This window comes from Pelophylax lessonae, assembly GCF_965119305.1.
Source record: "Pelophylax lessonae genome assembly, chromosome: 1".
Lineage (NCBI taxonomy): Eukaryota > Metazoa > Chordata > Amphibia > Anura > Ranidae > Pelophylax > Pelophylax lessonae.
The window spans coordinates 320,027,120-320,045,543 of record NC_138768.1 but is presented as its reverse complement, the minus strand read 5'-3'; the positions used below and the strand labels follow the sequence as shown (position 1 = coordinate 320,045,543).

Here is an 18,424-nt window from a genome sequence, read left to right as displayed (position 1 = left end):
CCCCCTAATACCTGAGCCCCATCTTGATCCAGTGATGTGCACAACTGCCTCGGCCATCCGGGACTCTCCCTCCTGATCGGCTGGGACACAGCAGCAGGGCAATTGGCTCCCGCTACTGTCATGCAAAGTCAGTTAGCAAATGAGAAAGGGGCGGAGCCGAACCGTGGCTCTGTGTCTGAATGAACACACAGAGCTGCGGTATGGCTCAGGTGCTCCCATATCAAGCTGCTTGCTGTGGAGGCACTCGACAGAAGGAGGGGCCAAGAGCGCCGGAAAGGGAGTATAACACGTATGGTATTTTTAAAGAAAAAAAACACAAGATTTTAGTATCACTTTAAGATACAACAGTGAATACCTGGAGATGTTCTGGTTCTCCGTAAGCAAGTCAATGTAACAGTCCGACAACCAGCTGTGAGTGTGTAAGAAGATGATATTGTATATCACCAGGGCAATGCTGAGAAGAATCAGTTTGACTTCAAAGTTCAGAAGCAAAAAGGCAGAACAAGCCAAAAGCCCCAGAATACAGCAATACATGTAATACTAAAGAGAAGAAACAAAGCAACAATTACAATATAATACATAAATATATACTAAACGAGTATTTCCAAAATCTTGCACAGAACTTTACAGTACAACAGGCTCTAAACATGTGTTCACCGAGACCAAAGGTCATGCTTGCATAATGTGGTTATGTGATTATTTTCATGGAATTTAAACCTAGACATGTGCAGACAACCTGATGCATTTACAATCAGTCTCATCGGTACCACATTAAATACAATCATTGTATTTAGGGACAGTCATCTGACATTCAGATCCTGCTACTGAATGCAACTGAGGAAACTTGGATTATATGTACCAATAGATATATACACGCGTGTGTTTGTACAGTTAAAGTAGAATTCTAGGTTTGCCATGGCTCTAAATAGTTTGTTTTGGCCAAGCTGCCCAAATGATCTATGTCCATTTCTAACTAAATAGGCTTGCTATGTTCACTGTACTTTACTGTATTAGCACTAGATAATGACAGGAAGCAGTGTTCCACTTTTGTTGAGAAAAAAACAGTCCCCTCTGGGTAATCTATGTACATTGCAAGGATTTTAAACTTTGTTGCAGATTCCTACCTTTTGTTATTCTGAAGAAATCCCTGTGTGTTTGTGTCCATGTAGGCAAGTGAGTCTAATGGCAGTGGTTTCATAATTATCAAGTAGCTGCTGCACCTGCAGGGCCCTAATGAGGAAAGCTGCTGGGAATAAAGCCCGGCAGACGTGATTTCCTATTGAGAGTATCTCACCAAAATAAATTTTTTGTTGCAGGGGATGCCTGAAATCCGACTTGTATCTTAGGTGTACTTTTAATAAACAGGGAAAAGCCGTGAGCCTCAGGATCACGACTGATCTCTGGTGTGTACCGGTTTAGGTAGCTGAGATGAAGAGCAGAGAACATGTTCTTTGCTTCTCATCATAGTACATGACCGTTCTGTCACAAACTGCCAGTTTAGAAAAGTGAGATCTGAAGATCTCACAACTGTTACTCTGAAATATCTCCATTCCAGATTCTCCAGCTCAGAGGTGGAGAATCAGGGAGAGAAGCTGGTGAGATTAGAGGAAGAAGACTTCTTTCTTCCTATATATCAGCACCAGTGGGTTCAAAATTAATTTTAAAAATATATATATATGTACATATTGTATGTATGCATACATATATATATATATATATATATACACATCCATACAGTATGTGTGTGTGCATATATATATATATATATATATATATATATATATATATATCGTATGTATATATATCGTATGTATATACTGTATGTATATATACTGTATGTATATATATATATATATATATATATATATATATATATATATACACTGTGCATGTGTGTGTGTGTATAGATAGATAGATATTCAGTTAGTTTTCATGTGTCAGAACATGTCATTACCAGTTCTTTTAAACTTTGGTTTCACTTTTTAAATTTAGCGGCACAGTAATCTCACAATATCTCGTACGATTACAGGCAGTCCTCCCAGTTATACACGGATCTCAGCCGTTTTCAGAGGAAAAACTTCTCCTCTGATCACCCTGTGAGAAGTGAAGTTGTCCGCCTTCTAAATAGGGTGCCAGAGGAGATAACTTTTCTCTGAGAACTGCCGAGAAGTGAAATGAAAAAAAACTTCTCAGTTTATTAAACGAAACACCTTAGTGTAGACTTCTGGGAAAATCAGTGGGCCAATCACATAAGCAGGAAATTATGTTTCTGGGGTGTGGTCAGTACACATTCTGTGTACAGAACACCTCCAGGTAGCCATATTGAATTGCATTTTACAGAAAATTACAGCGCTGCAGATTATAAAAGGAAAGGTAATTTTTAATAAAATTCAATTACAATATGACTTGTGCCACAATTGTATACACTATATTCATTTTTATTTATTTGCCATTTTTTCCCCATGAAAGTGGAGTTACCTTTTAAGGAGTATGGGCGACTGTTTGCTGCTAGAACGAAATCGAGTTGGCCTGAATGCTTCTCAGCCATTCTTCAGCTAAAGCCCTGTATTCTTTCAATGAACATAAATTTCATCTGATTGGCCGAAATGGAGAGGTAGTTAGATGATAATATGATCTATGCTTCGGCTAATCAGAGAAAGCCCTGCATTCATTGTTAACAATACAAAGTTTGCACTAAATGGCTAAGGAGTGTTCAGGCTTACTCAATCTAGTTCCAGCAGCAGGCGGTAAAATGTTCAAGTGTTGCAGAACACAGCACCAGATACTGTAAATAGCTTGTAGGCAGGTGCAGTCTGTATCCTCAACTGCAGCAGCAAAGCAGATGGGGGGGGGAGTTGAGGGAACTCGGTTCCTTTAAGAGCTCCTCAGACATGGGGGGGTTGGATGTTGGTTCCCATGTGACTTTGGCAGCCATCTTTGGTCAGACACAGTCTATTTAAAACTCCAGCTCCCAGGCTTGGCATGCTTTTGGCGAGTTGCTAATTTAGGGATAGAATCTCCTTCTGCCAGGGACAGTGCTTAGAGACAGGGAAAGGTTTTCGGAGGAGTAGGGACAGTGCAGGGACTATGTCCACCTCTCCAGGAAGCCTACCCTTTTGGGCATGGATCGACCAGGCCACATCCCGCTCTTCATGGTACAAAGCCTTAAAACATGTGCTTAGATGAAGGCTCATCCTCACAGTAGATTTTGAAAAGGTACACAAGGATGGGGTTCATTGTCAGCTTGGCAATCAAAAAAAAAAAGAAAGAAAGAGAACAAATGGTTCTGAATCCTGCACAGGGCTGAGCACTCATACTTTATTTTTCTCTACTTTCTGCTAATATACAAATTAAGAGAAAACAGATAATACACCCAGAGAACGTTAACTGACCGGCAGGCTATATACTGTTGAAATTACTGGAGTTACAGATGTATTAAATGAGATTACTGGGCATGCCCCATCAGGTAGAAAAAACTGAAAGAAAAAGAAAACAAGAGATTAGCTCTACTGAATGCTCAATGGAATGACTGAATGTTTTTAAAAAAAATGCCTTTCATGTAAAAAACTCCAACAAGGCAGGTACTAGTCTAAACATATCTTATGTGGGAGCTTTAAATTATTATATACATATTTCTCTAGTGAGGAACATTTTCTTTTTGCAGGTTTTCTGCTCACTATAAAATGTTTCTTCCCCTGGAATATGTTCCAAGACAAAAAAAAAAAAAAAAAAAACTATATAAAACTTGGATGATCGATAGAATATATGATAATATATATATATATATATATATATATATATATATATATATATATATATATATATATATATATATATATATATATATATATATATATATATATACACATACACACACATACATACATACATACATACATACATACACATATACACATACACACACACACACATATACATATCTGCACATATATATATATATATATACACATACACATGTACGTACATATACTCACACAAACACACACTTTTTTTCTTCGAATGGTGTTTCCAACAATTTCAAAAAAATGTTTACAGTTGCAAAAAATGATATACATTTAGATTAGCCATCATAAGCTGCTATAAGGTTTAAAAAGTAGTTGGTGACACTGGTTGTGTGGCTTGCAACAGTGGCTTATTAGGCAACTTGTTAAAGGCAAAAAATGATGATAGAAAAAAAATAAATATTACCAAATTGAATACTGCCATAAACAACACAGTAATAATAGTCAGGATTCCAAAGGGCACTCTGAACCAGGGCTGGCTGGAGACTGCAGAAGACAGAGAAGGAACCCAGTGCAAGATTTGAGGTCCTTTCAGGATACATTTCTGTTGGAGAAACAGAAGAAGGGTCTTATTAAAACTAGTTGGCAATGTATAAAGCTCTATGAAGCCTCAAATTTTACTGTGTAGATTGAATGAACACAGAAAAAGTCTACTTCTCATTTGGGACAAATAAGCTCTCATGTGTACAGTACTATATAAAATAATTTTAATCATTTTCCAGCTTTGAAAATAAGTTACGGAGATTCTGCTTGCCAGACTGCATTTGCTCACTGAACACATTTCAGCACTGTGTACCATAAACTGTCTCAGCTAGGAATGTTCAGTCTAGAGGATAGGGTTTGGCAGACAGTACTGAGATGTAGCAGCAAGATTTGGAACAGAAAAAAAAGAAAAAACAAAAAACTGGGGATAAAATACAGGCAGACATAATTATTACTAAATTTGGATTTTAGTTGGCACTGAAGATAAGAAATGTATCTACGATGTCTATCTTCCCCCTCTGTCTAACACTGATAAATACAGTACAACTTGGCATAAAAGGAAACCTCTTGCGAAACAGAGGAAGGCTACTGTTGTGGACTTCCTGAAAATACTAGTTGCTTAGCTATTATGCTGACCATTTGGCTTTAATTTTTATTTTTTTACAAATTGCTTTCTTGCCAAAGAGTCTGCCATCCGTTAAACCAGCTGATTTCGTTGTTTTTTCTTTTTTTTTTAAAAGTTCTAGCAAGCTCTGGTGCAGGATGACTTTAAGTAACATTAAACCTTTGTTTTTTGTTTTACTAAACTATCAAACCTGTTGTTATACTTACCTGCTCTGTGTAATAGCTTTGCACAGAGCAGCCCTGGGCCTCCTTTTTTGGGGTCCCCTGCTGGCGCTCCAGGCCTCTCCTCTTTGGCGAGTTTCCCCCATGGAAAGGCCCCACGTCACAGCGTTTGATTGACAGCAGCGGGAGCTCTCGCGCACATCGCTGGATTGGATCCGGTTCAGATTAGAATAAAGAAATGGGGGCTCCTGGAGCACAGAAAAGTTTTTACCTTAATGTATTAAGGTAAAAACTTGAGGCTTTAGAACTACTTTAATACTTAGCTTTTTTATGGAGCAATATAGTTCTGATCTTGGAAACCAGGACTCTTCATATTGTTTAAAGCACAAGTGCACATTTAGTAAAGTTATCCTTAAAAGGTTACCCAAACCCCCCCCAAGGTATTACATGTACTTATCCAGATTCCACAGAGATCTTTGCAGTCTGCATACAACCATCACAAATAATCCTTGTAATGGGTCTAATATGCTTATTTCCTTTGCTGGTCAGCTCCATCTAGTGACCATAGTGCAGTAGTTTCCTGTAATACCACAACCAGGAAAACACCACATTATGGCCACTGGAACGGACCATTATAGGAAATAACATATTCAACATTATACAGAGATCATATGTGACAGCTGTGCAAATCTTGAGGCATTTGAAAAAGCAAATTTATAAATAGACCCCAAATCACATAGCCTCTGCAGGCAATGTCTTTGATCCAGGTACTAGGTCTTTTATGTATGCAAAGAAGAGTCAATCCTTTCTCTGAAGAGAGTTTCTCTAGTATGCATGGCAATAATGAATGGTCATCTGGACCAAGAGACTTTTCATGAAGCAATTTTGCAGCCCTCAGTAGCCGCACAGCAAGATCTCTGCGGAAAGTGGACAGGTACATGTTGGAATTAGGTCAACTGTTGGAAGTACATCTGTACAAAAAAAGCTTCAACAAAATTGGGGCCATCTGCAAACAGACACCGACTCCCTGTTGCATAAATGTGAATGAGATGGGTAAAAGATGGCTTCAGCTCCTTCACCTGTAGAGAAATCCTTAAACATGTTGAGCCCTTTTTAGGGCTTAATCGCAGAGGCCTCTATGATTAAGCCCTGAAAAGGGCATAACACGTCTGAGGTGTTCTCTACAGGTGGAGAACAACAGCTGAAGCCATCTTTAGCCCATCTCATTCACATTAATGCAACAAGGAGTCGGTGTCGGTTGGCAGACAGCCACCATTTTGTTGAAGTCTACTGGAGCCTGACATGCCGATTCTATCTATCTTGCACCAGTTTTTTCACATGCTGATCCGACTGACACATGTTGGGGGGGCATTCCAGTGGTACTATTTTCATCATTTTGGGCTAGATATGTACAAAATAGCAGTTATCCTTTAAGCAAGAGATTTATTGTGAAGCTTGACAATTGTGGACTGGAAAAACAAACATAAGCAAGAAATCTAGCGTGAAGCTTCACGATTGTGGACTGGAAAACAAACAACACCCAGTTACTGTATATACTACTCACCGCCAGATGTCCAGCAAAGCAAGTAAATAGGTAGAGCAGAAAAAGGAAGAAAGAAATGCCATAGGAGATGCCAAGAGCGGGGTTCCTAAAGACAGAATGCAGAGTATTAGGCCACTGTGAGACAATACTTATGTTGTAAGATACTTAAAGCGAAGTTCCACCCAATTTTTCTTTTTTCAGATAAAAATACCCCTAGGACAGTCAGGGCTAGTGCATTTAAGCAAAGATAGCCTCTGAATTGTCCCCTGTTTAGCTTACCTGCAGGATGAAATACTTACCTTGTATATTTCTTGTCCAGCGCTGCCATCTGCGGTGTGGGCAGCTGAAGCCGCAGTGTCCCTCTTCATGTCCCTCTTCCTGGATTTCGGAGTCCCAGAATGCCATGCCTCGTCACTTCCGGTGCAGGCGCGTCATCCCACGGCTGGTTCTGCGCATGCCCAGAAGCTGTTCTCATTCATTCAGCAGGGAATGACGCACCTGCACTGATCCCTCGTCACTTCTGGTGCAGGCGCGCATTGACTCCTGGGATTGATTACACTCATCTCCCAGGAGTCAATGCAAAGCAGGAAAGTACGTCGGGGGCCGCGGCCGCATAAGGAGGAAGTGGCAGTAAGGTAAATAAATTCTCATTAAAAATAAGGTAAGTGAAACCAAAAAAAAAAAATAATAATAATTATCCAATTTGTTTTTACAATGTGCTAATGCTATAAAAATGCTCACAAGGCCTGCCCAAAGAAGTAGTGAACAACCCAAGTGCTTCAGGAAAAACCAGCTGCTAATCCATGGTGCTGCTACCTAAAGTAAAATATATAAAAACGGAAAACAAACAATATGTAAAAACATATAAAATGTAACCAGTAGTGCAAGGATGGTGGTAACCTCTCACCATCAATAGAATAAAAGAAGCATGTATGCAAACAATCCTTCTACTCAGCAATCTCAATTAATAAAATCACATTGATAAACAATAGGAATCACCTGCACATGGAAGCACATGCGTGGATCTGGAGCATATTGGTTCCTCTCATCCCTGTGAGCACCCGGGATTGTCTATGGTGGACATTACTGACATCTGGTGTGTTTGCTTGACCACAAGAGTGGCTGAGCCATTACTGTTGGTGAGTGTGATCTACTCCCCTTTGCTTGCACGGTGGTGGTGTTAAGAGGTGACCCGTACTACATCCACTTATCAAGTTCACATCCCATCAAGTTTACATTCTAGGATGTCTTTATCCGTTTATTTATTGATGGACATTCTGATGCCTTGACGGACTCTTATTGTTTATCAATGTGATTTTATTAATCTGATTTTATTAACCACTTTACCGCTGAGTACCGTAGTACTACTGCGGCAAAGTGGCTCTTGTAGGTCTGACGACCTACGTTGCCAGACTCCTCCCCCTGTAGGCGGCGCTCGCGCGCGCTGGAGGCGCGCTCCCGCTGTTTTCATTCACAGCGGGAGTCGGGCCAGGGGAGGAGCGGCGGCGATCGCTGCTGCTCTGCCCCGATCGTCGGGGAATCCAGTTTGGAGATCCGCCCGCCTGTGTAAACAGAGCGGGCGGATCTCCTAAGTGACAGGGAGTGACAGATCGGAGTGTTCAGCATAGCTGAACATCCGATCTGTCCCTGGCTCACTCAGTCACCTCCCCCCCCCACACGTTAGTAAGCACCAGACATACATTGACCCCTCCCTCTCCAATAAAATTAACCCCTTCCCTGCCAGTGTCATTTTTACAGTAACAGTGCATATTTATAGCACTGATTACTGCAGTAATGTCACTGGTACCCCCAAAAGTGTCAAAAATGTCAGTCAAGGGTCCGATCTGTCCGCCGCAATGTCGCAGTCCCGCAAAAAAAAAAAAAAAAAAAGAAAAAAAAAAAAATCGCAGATCGCCGCCATTACTCGTTAAAAAAAAAAAAAAAAAAAAGAAAAAAAAAAATCGCAGATCGCCGCCATTACTCGTTAAAAAAAAAAAAAAAAAAAAGAAAAAAAAAAAATCGCAGATCGCCGCCATTACTCGTTAAAAAAAAAAAAAAAAAAAAGAAAAAAAAAAAATCGCAGATCGCCGCCATTACTCGTTAAAAAAAAAAAAAAAAAAAAAACACCAAAAATGACATAAATCTTTCCCTTAGTTAGTAAACGCAATAACTTTTGCGCAAACCAATCGATATACGCTTATTGCGATTTTTTTTACCAAACATAGGTAGCAGAAAACAAATTGGCCAAAATTTTTTTAAAAAAATTGGTTTTTACATCTTTTTTGGGGGGAATTTCCTATAAAAAAAATGTTAAAAATATTGTTATTTTTTCAAAATAAACGCTCTTTTTTTGTTTAAAGCGCAAAAAGTAAAAAAATCGCACAGGTGATCAAACACCACCAAAAGAAAGCTCTGTTTGTGGGAAAAAAAGGACGTAAATTTTGTTTGGGTACGGCGTCGCAATTGTCAGTTAAAGTCGCACAGCGCCGAATCGCAAAAAGTGGCCCAGACGTAAGACAGCAAAATGCTCTAGTGGTAAAGTGGTTAATTGAGATTGCTGAGTGGAAGGATTGTTTGCATATATGCTTCTTTTATTCTATTGATGGTGAGAGGTTACCACCATCCTTGCGCTACTGGTTACATTTTATATGTTTTTACATATTGTTTTCCGTTTTTATAATGTGCTAATGCTACTGATGGTGTAAAGTTCAAAAATAGGGTGGAACTCCAATTTAACACATAATACCTATTTTAATAGAACCATTATAGTTATAGAACTATTTAGAGTTGGGATCTATTGTAGGGCTTTCAGATTTTTTTTTTTAGCTTTTTTTTTTTATTAAACCATCAATATAGATGAAGGTATATTACACTAGGTTTATTGTTAAAACATTTTGTTGCCCACTTTATGCTAATCTATGACTGGCTATCATGGGTTACTTTGTACTTAGACAAGCTAGCCAGAAACAACTGATTATGGCCAACATTCCAGGTCAAAAAGATGAATTATTCTGAATTTGGCACATATTGTAGAATTAAAAAAAAAAAAAAAAGTACTAGACTAAAAAATTCTGCACTTTTGAAGTATTCACTACTACTTTAAACAAATCCTTATATTATAAAACTTTAAAAAATCTTTAAAACTTTAAAAAATCATATTATTCAATGAGACAGAGGCGAATTACTCTTCTGTAGATTAAATTGTCATTCAGCATTTTATCTACAAATCAATATCACTTATGATAATGTAATACATGGCAGTGGCCAGTCATGCTTTCATGTTGGTATTCATACCCAATCCGATCATAAAACCCATCAGCTCGACAAGGTTTGTAGCCTTATCAACAGTTTACCGTACCTAAATGCCACTCTATTGTCAAGTGAGATATGTGGTCATGTGTTGGATTTCCATCACTTACTTGGGAGACACCAACATCTGGACAGTAAAGTTGCAGGTAAAGATGAAGAAGCAGCAAGCTGTGTAATATTTGAATGATGGTAGGTCAGATAGCCGGTACTGTGTAAAATAATAACAAATCGGAGACCAGTTGTTCATAGGTTTTTCTTTAAAAATTCAACAATGTTCAGAAAACATTTTTGACACGGTTTTATCAAATGGGAGAGATTTATAATGATTAAGCAAGCGGACAACTCAACATTTACTGCGCCTTGATTTTTCACAACTAAAAGCCTATTTCACACTTCTCCATTTAAAAATGCATTGGTTTTTAATAGATATTTTTTCCAGGTACCATTTGTAAAGGCTCTGGTATATTTTTGATGCATCTGAACACTACTTCATGCATTAAAAGACACATACGACAATATTTGTATAATTTAACATGTCATACCATTTATCTATATGGATGATGAATGGTATGGCATCTGCTTGCTGGAAGCTGCACCTAAAAAAGGCAAGCAGACATTTTGTAAAGGAAACCTGTACTAAGAAAAATCTGGGAGGCTGACATCCTTCTGAACATTCAATCTGCCTGTCTACTTATGACTTAAATGCAGATTCCCTGACCAAGATCATGTAGCATATGAAGTCAGAAATTCTAAATTTGCATACCAGGTCGCTGAATCACACACTATTAAAGCTACTTGATCAGTATTACCAGCAGGCGTGTAGCATTTTCAGATAAGAGGTCAGCAATGGCATATACATTTTTCTCTCAGTACAGGTTTCCTTTAGGCTTACTCTATCACCAACAGCAATACCCGAAAGGCAAAATATTGTATGCACCCCACTCTAATTACTGCAGGCAGCTACCAAGGAAGCAGTGGAGGAGCTGTGAGCTGGGGTCTCTGGAGAGACGAAAGTAAAGATGAAGGGTATTCAGACAAGGCATAGTTATTAATAAAATGCCTACATACTTTTCAGCACAGCTTTCCTTAGAAAATTCAGCACAGGAAAAGGCATGGGTTAGAATAAATACTAGTAAAAAAAAAAAAAAAAAGTCTGGAATTACCTATACACAAGTAAAGCTTAAATGTATATTTAAAGGCTAAACTTGTTTTTTCCATTTTTTTATGGAGTAGCAAAAAAATTAAAACCTCATTCAGGGATTTTTGTTTTTAATCTTTGCACATGATACAGACTTCCCTTCACTTCCTAACCCATGGACACTTCACAAGGTAAGAGGAAGTTTCTCCAAAGTAAAAGAAACCCCCCTCTTGACAGTTGTCACCAGAAAAATCCCCTCAACAGTTGTCACCAGAAAAAAAAAGTGTCCCGATTGGAAGATTTAACCTGTATTTCTGTTCCAGTGAGATCAAATTTAAGCTTTACATACACTTTAAAGAGCAACTAAGCATGCAATAAAGTGTACACGTGTGAATGTGGTCCTAAACAGGGCTTTTTTTCTCATCCAATAGGTGCAGGAACTCAGCCACAGCCCTCCATAACCCCCCTCCCACACACACACCCTCCAAACAGCATCAAATAGTGGGTGTGGTCAAATTTCACTAACAGTGGGAGGGTCTTAAAGGGGCATTAAATACCAGGAGTGCATAGTACAGTACATAGTAAGTACAGAGTTTAGGGGGGAGTCACACAGTGCAGAGTTCAGAGTTACACTACATGCAGAGTTCAGGGGTGCACTGAACACAGAATGCAGAGATCAGCCTTTTTCTACAGCTGCTTATCTCTGCATACCCCATCCACATCTCACTTTCACACCTATTCTGCAGTACCTTCTCATACACTGTAGGTGGCTCTGCCTCTGTCACTTGCAGGGAGATCTTCCAGTGGGGATGTCGGCACTGCATCAGCCTTGTCCCAACTCTGCACTCAGTGGGAGCCGCTCAGGAGACAAGCTGTCATTTGTAGACACAGAAGCCGGACTTCTGTGTTTACAAGTGATAGTGTTGAGCAGGGAGCAGAGAACCTGAGTCAGAGGTGGTGGAACTGAGTTCCACCAAGTTCCAGCTGAAAAAAAAGCCCCCGTCCTAAAAATGCAACTATATCTTTTCTATATTTAAAAGAAAGAATAGCAAAAACTCCACATTTCTGGAAATGTGCCAAAACCCATAGAGAATCTCAAATTGCAGACACTCCTACTATACACAGTATGCTGAACAACTCTCTCCAGTCCTTGAGTTTAAATAACTTTCAGTCTCGAGCTAAGAACTGCGAGAAGAATGTGGACTGTTCCTGGCTGCATGCGTTACCAGTAGGGCATCATGGAGTGGTTTTCAATTTTTTACAAGTCTCACATGTTTTATACAGCTGCATCTCACGACAAACTGACACCTCCTGATTACGCAGGGGAATGACATGGATAAGTGGAGTCCCCTTCAGCACAGAAGGTACCTTTAGGGCTTGTATGCCTATTTCAGAGGGGAAACTGTTAAACTCTGGGGTTCATTTGATTTTTCTTAGGTTTACACCTTATACACATAAACTTTGTTAAAAACGACAACTTTTAAAAGATAACACAAGATTCCCAGAGCACTAAGGAATCGCTAAAGATACAGCAAAGCAGTAGCTTAACTTGCAGGAAGCAATAAGTTTGGTTTGCACACTGCAGCTTGAGCTACTGAACTCTGTAAACAGACTTCCAGGCGATCGGGAAAAAAAGCTGTGGGCTCTGCCTGCTGGCCAGGAAAACTAGATATTATAAGAATTTGCAACATTTTATATTTAAATAAAAGGAAAAAAGATAACTTGGTTTTATTTTTTTGTCCTAACTATAATAAAGAAAATATAAATAAAACTATACATTTCCTTTTCCCCCCCCCCACATAGATCCTTATTACAGCAGGGATAAATCGCAGTATGAGCCTGATCGCTTTTACTGACAAAAGAGGTACAAGTATTTAGGAGTTAGTCTAGCCTTAGGAAGAAGTTAAGAATTAATTTATGGCCAGGATTAGGGATTCATTTTAAGTGCTAGGTTAATGTTAGTTAGGGGTAAGGTTAAGCATTAACTGGGAGATTAGTTTGCTATATTTTTTTTTTAGTAGTAGTAAGCTTTCACACTTAGGCTTTTGATGAAGGCGACCTTTGAGCATTAGATGGAAGATTAAGTAATGTATTGTTAGTGTAAATTTGAACATTATTATTGCAGGGAGGGATAGGGTTAAGCAAGAGGCAGGGGATAAATATTATAAATAGGTTACAGGTTGAGGTATGAGTGGTTACAGTTTAATTTATATGTTGCTTATGGTGCCAAAGTCCCAATATGAAATTTACTGCTGTGGGTAATGATGCCAGAAAGCTAGTGTACCGTACCCGATGGCCCAGCTGCATTCACTGGCAAATACAGAGGAAAATATTGGTCTGTAAACTGGAGGAAATGAAAAGCATCTGTGTTGCCCATAGGTATTTAAATTCAGTTTCTGCTCATTAGAAAAATGACAGATGAATCTTGGGGCAACAAAACTATATGCTCTCGTTTATCTTTAGATCGATGCCTTATGCGAATTTTGAGGGGGTTTGAGTGTTCTTAAGCTGGTCATACGCATATAGGACTTATCTAACATCTAACACCTTCTTCCATCCTCGTTCCACAATGCAGATGGACAAATCTCACATCTACTGTATTTTGGCCCTGTGAGCAATCAAAATGCTCGAAGAGTGCCTGCATATGACTGGAGGAAGACATTGTTCAGTCAACGCTTTTCTCCCCAGCTCCGTTGATTTTGTAAAACAAGGAATGTTGAGAGAGAGGCAGCTGACATAGCCACTCACTGAGTGAATTTCCTCCAGTTCATCAGGAACCAGGCAAAATTAACTCTGTGTACGACCAGCTTAATTGCCTAAAGGTTTTCATTTTCTTGTTCCTATTTTGACAGCTAGAGAAAACCTACACCTAAATTAGAAATTTGCCATTCTAAAGAATGCATTTTTAAAGAGTCCTTTTTCAAATTAAAGGTCAGCAGCTACAAATACTGTAGCCGCTGACTTTTACTAAACAGACAATTGCTAGCCCAGGGTCTTTATATCCCTGGTGCCGCCATCTTTATTGTGGAAAGTCGGCTGTTACTTCCTGTGTTTTCACACCCAACTCCCCACTGCAGACGCGCTGCACTTCAGAATGGCTCTGCTACAGTCACCTCGGACATGCGACACACGAGAAAAGCCTTTTAAGTGGTGTTCCACTTTAAGTTATTTAGGTTGGTAGTCTGTTAAAGCGGTAGTATCCCGCTTTTTGACACTTTTACCTACAGGTAAGCCTATAATAAGGCTTACCTGTAGGTACAAATAATATCTCCTAAACCGGCATGGTTTAGGAGATATTTACAGTGCATGAAGCTGCTCGCGCAAGCGGCGCATACGCTCTGAAGGTCCGGGGGGACCATCAATTAGTTTGCCGGGAGCTTGCCGGAAAATCACTCCTGCGCGCATGCGCGGGAGTGACGTCATCGCGGCTCCGGCCAATCATCGCGCCGGAGCTGTCTCTTCCGGCCAATCACCGCGCTGGAGCCGCCGAACCCGGAAGACACGCGAGGGATCATGGCAGCGCCCGCAGCGATGTCTGGGGGTCCGTGTTGGGGCTTCGTTCTAAGGTAAGTTATACATAATGGGCTAGTATGCGATGCATACTAGCTCATTATGCCTTTGTCTTGCAGGTTTTTTATTTTGTTTTATTTTTTAGGGTTTACAACCGCTTTAAGACTAGGTTAGAGCTTTGGGAGGGCTTCCTGAATAGAGGATGGTACTGGTGTTGAGCAACTCATTAAACACCACCTTTTGTTCTCTCTCCGGTTTCCTATATTAGTATCTCTTACCATTTTGAAACAAGCATACTGTATGTGGCAAATGACACACACCACACCTTACCTCTTTCTCTATTGCTGGCTGATTGAAGTAGAGGGTAACCCGGTTAAAATCATCAGATTTCTTCCACTGCCTGAGAAGCAGAAACAAGGAGGTTACAGACGACGGTTATATATATCCTTATACATGTGTCTTTTTAACGTTTGTAATAAATGTATTAACACTTCATACCTTAAGGAATTCAGCTCCTCCAAAACATTAAAGAGATTCTCATTGGTTGGCTCATTTGTCTCCTTTGGACAACGAGATCTAGAAACAGGAGGAAATTTGATGTAAAAAAAAAAAGTAAATGTTAATACAGGAGTAAAATCTAATTCAAAGACTAACTTCTACAAGCTTTGGGAGGGCGCAGACAAGTAAAATAGTACATTGGTATTTTATAGTAAACACAGACTGCTGTGGTGAGGTTTACCTATAAAGGTTTCTGTTATTAACCTAGTGGTAGACAAAGTCACCAAGGGGCTACTGTGAAAGATCAATGTCTGGGACCCCCATTCAACAAGTGGTCTAAAAACTTCTAAAGGATAATGCATCTAAAAAGATAACCAGCAATTTTTGTTTTCCCTTAAAGTTATGCCATGTTAATGGGAACACTTCAATTTGAAGCAGGTGTCATGGCAATCTGGCTGCAAAAGTAGAAAAAAAAAACTCTAAGCCATTGAGCTGAAAATAAAAAAAATTAAATGATTTCCCTATCCACGCCACTGGGACGTTGTATTCTGACAGTGGCAGAAAGAGTGTCCCTTAAATAGAAGCGGATTTACAAATCGACATCCGGTCGAGCAGTGAAATCCACAGATTGATTGAAATTTGGCCAGTCCATGCTGGACGAGCTGAATTTAGATCAGTGTATGGCTAGCTTAAGTGTTTTGACTAAAAGCTAGATAGGAAAAAAAATGTCCAAGCCTACAATAAAATGGGAGATGGTCCCAGTACTTATCTTACTCGCATCCAATATACTGTAAATTGGCCCTCAGTGTTATTTGCACCATCTGCAAAAATGGTGTGTTCATGCCTGCTCAGACATCTCTTTTGCAGCAGTATTCCTAATTTTTTAATTATTCTTTATTACCAACTCTTGTGAAATTAGCAAAGGCACAGAGTGGTGTAACAAGTCATAACATAGTCTCATGTGTCAGCAAATAAATTAAGTGAAATTTGTTTTGAGTTGAATTGACCTTCAAAATTACATGGATATATTAACTTCATTATGTTAACCCCCAGACTGGTTTGCATACAGTTATTCTTTATAAAACACAAGCATAGTCAGCAGCAATTTTTAATATTGGAAGATCACATAATATACACACAGGGATAAACATGATGAAACAAAGACGCAAAACACCAGGGCTCCCGTAAACCTTAGTCTAAGTTCACGTGGAAACTAAAATGGGGTTCATTTCTAAGCTTGCTATTTGAGCCCCACTATTGCATTCATTTCAGTTGCTGGCCTGGCAAGAAAATTCCTTAAATGAGGGTGGAAAGGTGCCTTCAAAGTTAGGTGCTTAATAGGAAATATTAGGAATCAAGTGAAACGAATAACTTAGCAGCTAGTGTTGTGCAGGAAACACTGCAACTGTGCAGATCCATTCAACGTTATGAAACCCTTGGGGGTTATGGAAGGAATATGTAAGCTGCTTTGCCAACTTGTTTTTAAAGTTGCATGCTTCTAGGGTAAATATCCTCAGTAAGTGTGTGTGTGTATATATATATATATATATATATATATATACATACATTATATTATATATATATATATATATATATATATATATATATATATATATACATACATACATACACACACGCACGCACGTACACACGCTGCTCAAAAAAGTTAAAGAAAACACTTTGAAAACACATGAGATCTCAATGGGGAAAAAAAAAAAAAATCTCATGCTGGATATCTATACTGATATGGACTGGTATTAGTGGTGGTAGTATTGGTGTTAGGAACAAAAGGATGCCACATTGTTTAATGGAAATTAAAATTATCACCCTACAGGGGGCTGAATTCAAAGACACCTTGAAAATCAAAGTGAAAAAAAGATGCAGTAGGCTAGTCCATTTTGCAAAAATTTTATTGCAGCATCTCAAAATGGTACTCAGTAGTATGTATGGCCCCACTGTGCTTAAAGGGATGCCTGGCAATGTCAGGGCATGCTCCTTGTGATGGTGTCCTGAGGTATTTCCTCCCAGATCTGGACCAGGGCATCACTGAGCTCCTAAACAGACTGAGGTGCAACCTGGTGGCGTCAGATGGACCCAAGTATAAATGTCCCAGAGATATTCTATTGGATTTAGGTCAGGCGAGCATGGGGGGCATTCAATGGTATCAATTCCATCATCCTCCAGGAACTGGAGTGCACCAGGAGGAACCCAGGTCCAGGTCTGACAATGGGTCCAAAGATTTCATCCCAATACCTAATTGCAGTCAAGGTGCCATGGTCTAGTCTGTAAAGGTCTGTGCGTCCCTCCATGGATAGGCCTCCTCAGACCATCACTGACCCACCACCAAACCGGTCATGCTGAACAAAGTTACAGGCAGCATAACATTCTCCATGGCTTCTCCAGACCCTTTCACGTCAGTCACATGTGCTCATGGTGAACCTGCTTTCAACTGTAAAAAGCACAGGGCGCCAGTGGTGGACCTGCCAATTCTGGTGTTCAATGGAAAATGCTAATCAAGCTCCACGGTGCCCTCAGGCCACCCTCATGAAGTCTATTTCTGATTGTTTGGTCAGAGACATTCACACCAGTGGCCTACTGGAGGTCTTTTTGTAGGGCTCTGGCAGTGCTCATCCCATTTCTCCTTGCACAAAGGAGCACATACGGGTCCTACTGATGGGTTAAGGACCTTCTCTTTGGCCCTGTCTAGATCTCCTAGAATAACTGCCTGTTTCCTGGAATCTCCTTCATACTCTTGAGACTGTGGTGGGAGACACAGCAAACCTTCTGGTAATGGCACGTATTGATGTGCCATCCTGGAGAATTTGGAATGCCAGTGCAACCTCCATAGGGTCCTCATGCTACCAGTAGTGACATTGACCCTAGCCAAATGAAAAACTAGTGAAAAACAGTCAGGAAAGATGAGTAGGGGGAAAAAAAAAGTGGCCTCCACCTGTAAAACCATTCCTGTTTTGGAGGCCGTCTCATTGTTGCCCATCTAGTGCCCTTGTTGTTAATTTCATTAACACCAAAGCAGCTGAAACTGATTACCAACCCACTCTGCTACTTAACTGACCAGATCAATATCCCAGGAGTTAACTTGATGCTATACTCTGGTTAAAAAGTGTTACTTCAATTTTTTTGAGCAATATATAATAAATCAGGCTCCAGACATGCAAAAAGTACATTGGTGTGAAGTACCTGTGGCATGTTCGAACAATGTAAGGGAAGCTGGCAAAGTTCAAGTCCTTCACACTAGTTAAAGAGGAAGTAAACCCCCCCAAAAAATGAAAAAAAAAACCAAAAAAAAAAACCCTGTAAGACAAAAGGCATAATGAGCAATTATAATGTGCATCA

General features: G+C 39.7%; 1 protein-coding gene across 1 annotated transcript in view; it reads right to left on the bottom strand.

Annotated features, from left to right (window-relative positions):
* The window catches only part of ADCY4 (adenylate cyclase 4), a 138,862-nt gene that overhangs the window by 8,284 nt on the left and 112,154 nt on the right, over window positions 1–18,424 (bottom strand). Inside the window, exons 13-19 of the mRNA XM_082244054.1 lie at window positions 15,071–15,148; window positions 14,903–14,972; window positions 10,035–10,132; window positions 6,637–6,721; window positions 4,210–4,347; window positions 3,393–3,476; window positions 356–540 (exon numbers count right to left, since the gene is read on the bottom strand). Of these exons, the coding sequence (XP_082100180.1) occupies window positions 356–540; window positions 3,393–3,476; window positions 4,210–4,347; window positions 6,637–6,721; window positions 10,035–10,132; window positions 14,903–14,972; window positions 15,071–15,148 (738 nt within the window). The remainder of the gene's footprint in view (window positions 1–355; window positions 541–3,392; window positions 3,477–4,209; window positions 4,348–6,636; window positions 6,722–10,034; window positions 10,133–14,902; window positions 14,973–15,070; window positions 15,149–18,424) is intronic.